This window comes from Neofelis nebulosa, chromosome 10 (genome assembly GCF_028018385.1).
Source record: "Neofelis nebulosa isolate mNeoNeb1 chromosome 10, mNeoNeb1.pri, whole genome shotgun sequence".
Taxonomy (NCBI): Eukaryota; Metazoa; Chordata; class Mammalia; order Carnivora; family Felidae; genus Neofelis; species Neofelis nebulosa.
In genome coordinates this window covers 1997826-2010283 of record NC_080791.1, presented here as the reverse complement: position 1 = coordinate 2010283, position 12458 = coordinate 1997826, and the positions used below count along the sequence as shown (strand labels likewise).

Below are 12458 nucleotides of genomic sequence, written 5' to 3'. Positions count from 1 at the left end.
GATGTAACGATTTCATGTAAGGATATTAACTGTTTCTCTGTTATGTCTGGTACAAGTATATCTGCCGGTTTATGCTTTCAATTTTGTTGTTGGTATTTTTGGATTTGCGCAACGTTTAGTATGCGTGAGGTGTATCGACTTTTACGCTTTCTCACTTTCGCGCTCATGCTTAGGATTTTATCTCTTCCACACTGCAGTTATACAAATACCCATCTATGTTTTCGTATACTTTTAAGTTTTTGTTTTTACGTACCTCCCCAACTTCCTAGTATGTAACTGTTTTCTCACACAAATCAATCTTTCAAAACCAAGCCATTTAAAAAATACAGATCTCAGAATCATGTCCATGTTTTCAAAACTACTCCAAATAGAGTCTTAAGGGAGCGGGTTTCATTTCAAAATCCCAAATAATGAGTTTCACTGCCAAAATGTGGTCCTGAAGTATTATAACGTGAGGACATAAACTGAGAATAAGTTATTTGTGATGCCATAAATGAATTCTTCGTAGACTCAGATGGTGCCGACAGGATGACGCATGCTGTCGCTGGGCGGCTTGGAAAGCATGCGGCTCAGAGATCAATAGCTTCTTGGACTGTAGTCCTGACTGCAGCCCTGATTAGCTCAGAGATGCTCGACAGTCCCTCTGGCTCTCGGGACTGCAGTTTGCTCTTCGGTCCAGGAGGGCTTGGACCCCTAGATACCGTCTTAATGAGTCACCCACGGCTGTCCCTGCAGGGACTGAGGGAACCAAGTAGCCGAAATAGCATCTCCTTCCTTTCAGGATGAAACAGACTCCAGTGGAGCAGCAGGAGGTAAGGAAACGAAGCGCTGAATTGGTACCTACCTCTTAGAGCCAACGAATAGTTCCCGCTCCTTGGAAGGATGGGACACGGCTTCTAAAGCATGAATCCCAATTTGTTGTCACAAAGGACAGAGACGTGTTTTTGTAGGCTGGACCGTTGTGATGCATTTTAAGTGATGATTCACTGTTGGTTCTATTTTAGCATTTAAGTAATGCTAAAGGCACTGCTCTGCCAAGAGACACTACAGTAGAGGAGTTCGTCTCGTGTTAGCCTGGAGCTTGCAAAAGCCAGCTGTCTACCCAGGATGATACTAAAAATATGCAGCAGGCAGTGTGACACAGGCACAGCTGATCAGAATGGGCTCCAACTGGAAAGTGCTGCTTTGCCTGGACGGGGTGGCCGGGGAAGCGGACGGACGTCATCCCTGAATGTACCCTGGGGCCCAGTGACATGGGAGCATGTACCCAAAACGCAGCTAAGAATTTGGCATAGAGCACAGAAGAGATCAGCTCCCTGCCATTCCAGAGCATGCACTCCAGCTGGGGAAAGAGATAATGAACAGAAAACCAAATACAACACCATTTCAGACTGTCGTAAATGCTTGAAAGAAAATGAAGCAAATGAAGTGGCTTGAGTGGCCAAGAGTGGGGGTATCTTAAATAAAATGTTCAAGGAGGGTTCTCTACAGATGTGCTATCTGAGCATAAAATAATGAGGAGCCAGTCCCTGTAACACTTGCAGAAAGTGCATCCCAGATGTAGGGAACAGCAGCAGATTTTGACCTAAGGGAGGACCCCCGGAGTGTTATTTGAAAGATGGTAAGAGGCCATTTTGGTGGGAGTGGAGTATGTGGGAAACGTGGAACCTCAAATCAGAGAGAGACGCTGCGGATGAGGCAAGCAGGGGCCACCTTGTACAAGACCAGATCCCAAGTACAGTGGAAAGCTGTTGGAGGGATTTAAGCAGAAGAGAGAAGTGAGTTGATCTACAAATTTAAAAGATACCAATAGGGTCAAATAGCCCAGAAATAAACCCATCCATCTACAGTTAGCTAATTTTTCACAGAGTAGCTAAAAATACTTGATAAGGAAAGGTACTCGGTTCAAGAAATGGTGTTGAGAACTGGATACTCAAATGTAAAAGAATGTAGTTGGACCCATATCTTAACACCACTCACAAACACTAACTCAAAATAGAGTCAAGTTAAATGTAAGACCTGAAACTGGAAAACTCCTACAAGAAAGCATAAGGGAAAAGCTCCTAGACATTGGTCATGGCGATGATTTTCTTTGGAGATGATATCAAAAGCAAAGGCAATGAATAAGCGGTGAGACTACATCAAACTATAAAAGCTTCTACACAGCAAAAGAAACAGAAGAATGAAGAGGCAGCCTATGGGATGGGAGAAAGTATTTGCAAACCACTTATCTGAAAAGAGATTAACATCCAAAATATATAAGGAACTCATGTAACTCAATAGCAAAAATTAAATAAATAAATAAACAAACAAATAAATAAATATCTGATTTAACAATGGGAAGAGGACCTGAAGAGACATTTCTTTTCCAAAGAAGACCTATAAATGCTCAACAGGGACATGAAAAGATGCTCACCATTACTAACCAGCAGGGGAATGCACATCGTAAGCACAATTAGGTATCGCGTCACACCTGTTAGAATGACTAGTATCCAAAAGACAAGAGGTGACAGATGTTGGTGAGGATGTGGACAAATGGAACCTTAGTGCACTGCTGGTGAGAATGCAGACTGGTCCAGCCACTGTGGAGAACAGTAGGGAGGTTCCTCAAGAAATTAAAAGCCTATCGTACGACCCGGCAATCCCGCTTGTAGTTATACAATTGAAAGAAACTAAATCACGGTATTGAGGAGGTACCTTCACCCTCCACGTGCGCTGCAGCATTATTCACAATGGCCAAGATGTGGAAACAACCCGGTGCCCACTGACAGAGGAATGGGTAAAGAAGATGTGAGATGTATATATTCAGCCATGAGGCAGAAGGAAATCCTGCATTTGAGACAACACAGATGGGCCTTGAGGACACTAGGCTGAGTAAAGTAAGTTAGGTAGAAAAAGACAAAACTGTATAAATCTCACTTATATGCATACTGTAAAAAAAAAAAAAAGGCTGTCTCAATTGGAGGAGCGTGCAACTCTTGGGCTTGGGTCGTGAACTTGAGCCCCACGTTGGGCATAGAGGTTCCTTAAAATGTTTTTTAAGATTAAAAAAAAAGCCAGACTCACAGAAATAAAGTCATATGGTGGTTTCCAGGGTCAAGAAAGTAGGAAAGCGGGCAGTTGTTGGCCCAAAGGCACGAACTTCCCATTATAAGGTGAATAAAGTCTAGGGGTCTAATGCACAGCATGCTGATGTAATTAACGATGCTGTATTATATACTTGAAAGTCGCCGAGAGAGTATTCTCAAATAGTCTCACTACACACACCCACACACAATTTTAATTATGTGAAGCCCTCAATGTGTTAACCAACCTTCTTGTGGTAACCATCTAGCAACATATACACGTATCAGATCATCTTTTTGTACACCTTAAACCTACATGGCGTTCTATGTCAGTTATTTTTCAGTAAGGTGGCAAAAGACAAGGCCACCGTGGCCATCCTGTGGAGTACAGACTCTGGGCTCTGGAGACAGTGTAGCCTGGAGAAAGCTAGTGACTGAGAAGCACAGCCTTAGGAGATTATGGTGGAGGAGATCATCATGTCAAGGATAGATTTAGACAGCAAATGGTTATGTTCCTTCCCCTGCCAAGACTGACCTTTCAGCTCTAAAATTCATAGGTTCTACATTTTATTCCTTGGAGAGGCATTTTTCCTTTTTATAAGCTCATTTTAAATATGCCATTTATAATTAATGGCAAATTTTGAAATAACCTAAAAGAAGGTTGGTTTCTTTTAAGTGTCTAATAATCATGTTGCTAAGAGAAGATAAATTTACTTTTTATCTGGAGGTTAATGAAATCCTCTGTCATTTTTACATGTTAAAGTTTTTAGCTGGAATCCTGTAGCCCAGACAGTAAAGAAGAGAAAAGTGTTTTTGTGTAGTATTTGTCTAGGTGTGTGGGCATAAAGACACTTTATATTTAAAAAGTGCTTAACAGACATTTTTACCATATACCTATGCAAGAAAATGAAGTAAATAGAAGTCACACAATTTAGGAAGTATAGATATAAAATCTAACTAAGAATACCTCAAAGGGTATCCCCATAGAAGCTTCCACCAATATTCTGCTCTATGCCTCTCCTGTTTTTCTTTTAACTTCCCTTTGGACACTGTTTCGTCCAAGCCAGCTACAATGATGTGAAAGATCATCACCCAGCTCGTACTTAGAAACGAGTTCTAGTGCTCCTAGCTTTGCAAGAAGTTGGCCACATGCTATGGAGCACACCCATACCGTTTATGTCTCTGAGAATTGGTTTTCTGATCATTAAAATGAAAAGATTGCACTAGATAATAGTAAACTTCTTTCCAGCTACAAGATTTTAAGATTGTCGCTCTTGTGATTTTCATGCATGGTCAACATAACCCATCACTGGATTTTTGTGCTGGTGACTCTCAAATCTCTCTCCAAAGTCCTGGTCTCCCTCACATGGCCCACTCTCATTTAGCAAATCGCCTCCTCAACATCTCTACCTGGATGTTGCATGGGCACCTCAAACGTGCCGTGCCCAACAGAACTCGTTAACTTTCCCCAGGAACAACTTTTTCTGTGTATGTTCCTCACCCTTGTGTAGACATCAGTCTCTCCTTGAGTGTTGTACCCCACCTTTCTTACAAGTGACGCTCTCCTCCCTTATCTACTTACCTGAGTCTATAAGACTCAGCTCAAGAGTCACCTTCTTGGGTCAGATTTTTCTAAGCCCACTTCTTCTCAGGTCCCACATAAGTTTATTGCACATGTTACTTACCTGTTCGTTTATGTGTTTACCTTTTGACATCCTGGAGGGAAGGTGTCGTTTCTTAGTTCCGTGATTCTACCCTCCGCTTAGAATGTATCACATAATTGGTGATTAGCAAATATTGAATGAATGAATGAAAATGAAAATCCCATGATGTGAGGGTTCCTCAGGTACTTATCCTACCTGGTATCTGTCCTCCCACCAGGAGCCCCTTCAAGACATGGAGAAGCTATTGTCTGTCTTGCCCAACGTCACCTGCTCACCTGCTCGGAAGACTTCCATAAATACCAACCTTCATTTGTTTGCATGCATCTGTTTCCTGTGGGATCTCTATGTCCTTTTTATGAGAATCCTGTCTTGCAGAGTGCAGAGACCCAATTTCTCTTTCTGTCTCATGTTTCCTGAAGTTGAGACCAGAATAATGACATCTAGCCAGTTTTTAATAGATGTTCATTCCTTGAACCCCACGCTTGACTTAGTTCTCTCTTAGTAAACAACTAAATTTTTCTAACACAGGCATTTATACATAAACCAGTCTCATCATGAGCAATTAACATGTGCATTTCTAGCTCGTCAAAATGTTAATGAAATTTAGACCTGATACTTAGCTCTCGTTCAGTAAGTATACTTGGGTAAATAAGCCAGCAGATTTGAGTATCAGAATTTTCCTCAACATCATCTTCACATACGCTCTGGTCTGGCTAGGAGACCTCACCTGACGCGCTTTATTTTAGCAGGTTCAAGAAACCGTCTGTGACGTGTAAAAATGGTAGAATCAGCTTTCCTTCCCACTCTGTTTTTTACAGTTGCTGCTGCTAGAGTCATTAGCAAGACAGTCACATGCCAATTGGAGACCCATTTGTCTTTTAGGAGAAGTTTCTTTCTCCAAGATCCATTGCTGTCACCAACCCTTTGAGGTTTCTCTGAGATAACTGTCTCAGGTCTGCCCATTACCTTCTTTCCTCGGGTAGCACTTTGTCACTCCACAGCCATTTCCTTCCCCTGCCGTTCTGCCTGACATTTCTTGATAGAGTCAGGAATGGCCCGTTGTCGGTTAATTTATCTTTGGAAAGATCGCTGATACTGTAGACCAGCTCAGTCGGCAGGATTGAACATGATGCAGAACCGAGTTCAAACCAGATAAACAATACTGATAATGACTGTTATTACTCTTTATGAGGCACCTTATTAAGTGCGAGTTATAATTACATAATTAGTGCATGCACCTCTCAAAACTACCCTCTTCTTGGAGCATCCCACACCAGCCTTGTACAGATGAGGAAGAGAAGGATCGGAGAGGTTAAGTAGATTGCCTGAGGTCACACAGCCTGCAGGTGACCGAGTTAAAATCTGAACTCCTGTCTGCATGTTTTCCATTTCACCAGCCCTTATGAGTGAATGTGACTGTATCCATTATGTCCATAAATGTCCGTGTCTTGAATGAGAAGCGTTCCTGAGGAGAGGTGCCTAAGACAAATGGTGACCTGTCCAGCAAGACGGCACCCTCATTTCTGTTGTCACTTAGTTGGAAGAAGCTTTAGATGGCTGAGATACTGAAACCGTGCACATAATGAACGAAACAGAGGTCTGATGGACTCACATGGATGTTTCTTGCCTTCTAGGAAGATTTCCAACCCGCATCAGCCTCAGAGACCAACTGGGAGTCCGTCACTAGCTCTATCTCCGTAAGTAATTTAGTTTTCTGTTGCCAGGAAAAAAAAAAACAGATGGGGAAGCTAAGGTCAAGCCCAGAACAGCTCCAGCTGTGGAAGGATCTGTTAGCTTCACCAGAAGCCATGTTGCAGTCGCGATGAGCTCTGCCATTTCACGTAGATTATAGCGGGCGATGCCATGCACCAGGAAACCCCAGTACCCACTGCAGGAACAAGGGACGGACAAGGACTTCAGTATCTATCCATGTCAGAGCGGAAGGTTCCAGCTAGAGGAGCGTCCAGGCACAGCAGACACATCAGACTGGTCTGTGGCATAGGCTCAAGTGGGGAATTTTGCCAGAGTGTTTCTGGATAATCCAGGAGACACTTGGAACCTTCGCCTTTTCAGGGATCTTTTCAGATGTGAGAAATCCCAGTGTTTACAGCAAGACAGCTTAAGTGCAAACCAGGCATGTGCCCTCTGAATGGGAAATGAAACATAACCCCCCCTGAAACCGTAATGTGGTCCACACCCCCATGTTCTTCCCCGCGAATGTAGTTATTCCTCTGTAAGCTACTTCCCTTTGTTCAGAAAGAACAGACCTTGTTTTCGCCAGTCCTGTGAATAGCACCCATGTAGCAGTAAAATACAAGGTCATAAATGCAGGTGTTCGTTAGCAGCACAAAAGCGCGGCGAAAGCCTGCCCGTGGCTCTCACCTGCGTCCATACGGCCGAGTCAGAGTTGATTCTTTTTTTTCATGTGATGGGCTATCCCTTGCTCTCTGGGGAATTTTTGAGAAACTTCCTTCAGGTGGCAGGGTTTCCTTAGCTATGGATCCTGTGGCTCTTTCGTTCACCTGGCGTGTCCCCTGGACTAGAACAACATGACCCATTCAAGAGGTCGGTGAGGCTTCTGATGGCGATATTGAGAGTGTTTTATTTGTTTGTGATAGTCCCGAATGCACACTCTGAACCTAGCTAAGTGCAGGAGTCATTGTCAGGCAGGCGAAAATGGAACCGAGGCAGGTGATACCTTAGTCCCGGGAGCAGGCTCGGTGGAAAGCTTGGCCAGGTGGCATTCTGCGACTGGCAATTCCAAGTGGATGCCAGTGGCCGCTTTTGCCCCCGGACCCCAGCGTGCTGTTCTGTCAAGTCCCCTGGCTTCTCCAGCATCGTACACGTGATGGCTCGGAGCGGTGTAGACATTCCTGCCCCAAGTGCGGAAGCTTACATGCTTCAGGGACCCCTAGCGAATTCAGGATAACCCGGGTCCTCTTGAGAGCAAGATTGTGCCGTCCATCGGGAGGATCTCCAGAAGCTCATTGCTGGGTCCACATCCCCTGGTCACTTTTCTGGGCCCAGTTCCAAGGCCAGGTGCTGCTCAGCCCTCTAGAAATAGCAGGGACCCAGAGTCGTGTCCCTCAGCGTTCTGGTTCTCAGGAACCCTCTGGAATACGAGTAAGGACCCTTGGACCCGCCATGAACTTTGTATAAGCCGTATTTTGTGTTTCTTGAATGGCTTATCATTTTCAGGGTATTTTTCTTTTTTTTTATAAATCGTTAACATTTTAAAGTCATTCGGTTGTAATGAAATCAGATCTATGGTGCCACGGAGAGGGGGCATACCCAGCGAGTTCTCTCCCATAAAAATAATTTTTAAACGATTACCCCAGAAATACAAATGTTCCAGTGGGTTTATGAGGTCATCTAGTCGTCCTTCACCTCATTTCCTCACCTGGTGTTTCTGTCACACGAGGACGGTTTCACATTTTACCTACGGTTTGTTCAGACTTGCTTTTCAGACTAATGTTGGGAGACATTAGATTCCCACCCCCCTCAGGGACTAAGAGCCCCCACCCAGGGCTTTCTCCTGAAGCGATGTCTAGGGACACACAAGCTCTCGGCACAGTCAGGAGCAAGCCCAGGAAACGTTTTGCCCGGAGCCCCCCAGACCCATCGTAAGAGGCTTCCTTCCACGTGCATGAGCATGGCTTCATTCGTGTTCCTGCTTTGGTTTCAGAAAAAGAGGGAAGCGTTTTAATTTCAAAGCTTTTATATGCTGCCCTGCACCCAAATTTGGCCAGCTCTTTGTGAATTTTTGGATTTTAGACCCACATGATCGTGATGCAAGGCTAAATGTAAATCACCTGGTGAATATGAGCCAGGTAGACTGTAGATTATCCAGATAATACAAAGTTGGATGGGAATTTGAAATTTTGATACGGAAGCATAATATCCGACTCTAGCACCTGATGCCAAGAGGGACGGAAACAGGAATGATGTGGCATAGCCGGGATGCAGTTTGTATCAGACACACACACACATGCACACACACATGCACACATACCCATCCACACACACACACGTGCACACGTGTACCCACACAGACACACACATACATACCCACACATGTATGTGCACACACATACACAGGAAGACAGACACACACGCAGATACCCACACATACATGTATGTACACACGCATGCACACGTACCCACTCATACACACACCCACATGAGCGCACACACACACACACACACACACACACACCTGGATTAGAGAGCTGGCCTCCTACCTTCACCAGCGGAGCTCAGGTCTTGCTGCCTGTTCCCCAAACTCCACCTCCCCCTACCCCCTTTCCGCTACAGGACCTATTTGAAAACCGCTCCTAAGATGCACCAGGGGCAGGTTCGTGCTTTTACAAGGCCCCTTAGTCTTGCTGAAGAGGGACCACCATTCCTCTGGAGGCAGGTGGTCATTCATCATTGTTGACACACCTTGGACCTTGACTGGCTAAAAAGAGACAACATTACTGGAAAGGTTTTTGTTATTTCCCCTTTTCCCTGAAGTGATAGATGTTTGCCCTTGAGGCGTCTTATTTGTCTGGCAGTTTCTTTAAAGACACTTTGAAACCATTTGAGACTCTGTGCTCTCTATCTCCCTGTTAATGGGTCATGAATCTTTACAGAGATGTTTGAATCATGGCTCATTTGCCTCTAGATTATACAAGGGTTAGTGAAGTAAGTGCTTGGAAACTTCTGTGGGGACATAACCCATGGCAAAATGCGTGATCTCTTCCAGACTCTCCGTGATGTTGTAGTCCCTATTTAAAGAGTATTTCTGAGAATATTTTAACGACAGCTGGGATCACTAGCAAGCAACAGCACTTTAAAAATATATATGTGTGCTTCCCGTGAGAATCTCCCAGTCTTGGTGAAGACTAACTATCCTTGTTGACAGTAAATAACCTGGCTAAAGTACCACAGTGTATCAGATTGTCTCCAGAGGACATTCAAACCCCACTCACACAACCCCTGTCATGCCAGGTGACCTGTGCAGGGGAGACATGGAGGCTAAACATGGGGGAATAGAATGGATTCTGCCAAAGTTGCCACGGAAGGAGTTCAGAATTGAAATCCTAATCGTTGTTTGTTCATGCCAACATGGATGATTTGGGACCTTGAACCAAGAAATGAGATGGTGTCATTTTGATCTTGCCATTTAGTCAATACCTTCGTAATGATTATATTTCAGATGAACTAGAAGTTTTATAACCTCCCTGATTGTGATTTGCAAAACTGTGAATGACTCTCACTTCTCAGTCAGTTGCTGTCATTCAAGACTCTGGCAGAGAACTTTCACGTGATATTTACGCACATAACGTCTTAGGATCAAAAGCCTGTCGATGTTCCTCCCGTGTAGTTGCGTGACCATTGTATTTCGTAGCACTGGACTTTTTCTGAGTACACTGAGCTGTGTGTCACTCCTAGGGGGTATCCTATCACTCTCCATCAGTAACGGACCCCACTCTCACTGCGGACGCTCTGGACAAAACAGTCGCAGAATTCGATACCGTGGAGGACCTGCTGAAGCACTTCAATCCAGAATCGTGGCGAGAAGACCTTGAGAATCTCTACTTGGAAACCCCCCATTATCGAGGGAGGTCCTACCATGACAGGAAGTCAAAAGGTAAGAAACACAGCCCCGGAGGTTCTTTGTAAGCCGATAGGAACATAGATAGCAGTACTCAGCGAGAGCGAAAAAATGGAATCTATTTAACTCACTAAAATGAGAGGATTCCTGCCAGATTTATCACATACCTTTTCCATAGTACCTTCTAAGGAAGTTCCGTGTTTAATCCCAAACTGTGTTGTGTGTATGCGATTACAAAAGGTTTGGTTCAAAGACACGTCGTCGTTAGGAGCTGGGAAAAAACCCTTGTAAAATCTTCTGGACCAGCTTCTTGCTTCTCGGCAAGCAAGGTATGACTAGCCTCACCATCAAGGGAGGTAGATAATTTGGCACAGGCTGTGTGGCCAGTAGGCAGCAGAGAGGAAGTGGGAGTCACAGTTTCTTGCCTCCTGTGCCTCTCTGATGGATAGGAGTCTTTTCACTCAGGACTCAGCCAGCAGGATAGGCTCCTGGTTAAGCAGTAGTCAGAACTTCTAGAGGATTTCACCCGTCCCCATTCAGTGTCTACTCTAAAAGGGGTTTTCAAGAGGGTCTCCTGTGTGCTCAGTACTCTGGACTCTTCATAGAATATAAATGTCCCAAAAAAGAAACAGAAGACCTGGGATGGTTTGCACAAGTGTGGGTATGCATTCAACTGGGGGTTCCAGGAAAGTATAACGAAGGGAGGGGAGAAGAACATTCATGAGAAAACATCTTGAGTTAACGCTGTAATACTGAAACTCAAAAAAATCATATCTTCCTTGTACATCTGAGTGATGTGATCTGATAATGTTTCTTTGAATGTTTAAATGAAATTAATAGAGAACTATCTTGTCGTTACCTTTTTTTTTTTTTTTTTTTTTTTTTTTTTTTTTTTTTAAATTTTTTTTTTCAACATTTTTTATTTATTTTTGGGACAGAGAGAGACAGAGCATGAACGGGGGAGGGGCAGAGAGAGAGGGAGACACAGAATCGGAAACAGGCTCCAGGCTCCGAGCCATCGGCCCAGAGCCTGACGCGGGGCTCGAACTCACGGACCGCGAGATCGTGACCTGGCTGAAGTCGGACGCTTAACCGACTGCGCCACCCAGGCGCCCCTACCTTTTTTTGAATAACATGGCAATTTCTAGCCTATTATGTTCTTGCTTTATTTGCTAAAATTTGTCGTGAAAGTTTTATCTCTCAAAGTCTCGTCTGCCTCGTTTGCATCGTAGGTGTGAAGGTATTTAGCTAAAATAGGGATCGTTTGGTACATTTCAGAATGTCAGGGGTCCTTGTAAGAACTGTGAGCCTGGCCAGCTGGCATAGGTAATGTGTGTGTTAGTGGGCACAGCCCCTCAGAGCATTTGGGCTGGAATGGCCAATCCGTTAACCGCCCGCTGGGTCTGTTGCTTATGGCTCACGTCTGACATCCTGGATACTTGAAAGGTAGAGTTCAAGGGTGGGCAGGAGAGTCACCGGTGGCCCTGACGTTACAGAGATGTGCCCTAATAGTCAGGTCACTGTAGCTCATACAGTGTCCCCAGGGCTCAGGTGGGATTCAACAGAGGAGAAATTGCATCTCTGTGGTGTTGTTGTCTTTGAGTGTCTTCTACGGTCAACTCGAAGGAAAGTGAAATGTTCACGGTGCTGTGAAACCTCCAGAAGAATAGGAGCCATGGTGTCAGACAAGGAAATGATAAGCTCCCACTCTGTCTTCAAGGGTCTTAGTCACCACGGCTATCTGAGGGGTGGTTCTTCTTGACACGTGGTTGTTGGATTCTTACAATTTAAAAATCATCGAAATCCATTACGTTCTTTTCCTTGGAAGTTATGTCGTGTTGGAGGCAGAGCGTCTGGGTTCAGATCCTACCACTACCACTTACAAGTTTGGTGATTTTTCATTGAGTCCCTGGCCTTCCCGTGCCTCAGTTTCCTCATTGGCACCATGAGTGTGACCACACTGGCCTCCAATGATTGTTAGTGGTGCCGTCGAGAACAGCCAGCCCCGCACGCTTGTTCAAGAAGTGTTAGCTCGCTCTGGCTACGTAGAATCCTGAAGGATGTTAGTATCACGTCACTGGAGAAGCCTTCCTTGTCCCTCGTCCCCTCCCTGTGCAGTCCACCACCCCA

At 44.6% G+C, this 12458-nt stretch overlaps 1 protein-coding gene across 2 annotated transcripts in view; it reads left to right on the top strand.

The window, feature by feature from the left end:
• Window positions 1-12458, top strand: part of PDGFD (platelet derived growth factor D) — a 225827-nt gene that overhangs the window by 190833 nt on the left and 22536 nt on the right. For both annotated transcript variants that reach the window (XM_058686604.1, XM_058686603.1), the window contains exons 4-5: window positions 6364-6426; window positions 10166-10364. In XM_058686604.1, the coding sequence (XP_058542587.1) occupies window positions 6364-6426; window positions 10166-10364 (262 nt within the window). The remainder of the gene's footprint in view (window positions 1-6363; window positions 6427-10165; window positions 10365-12458) is intronic.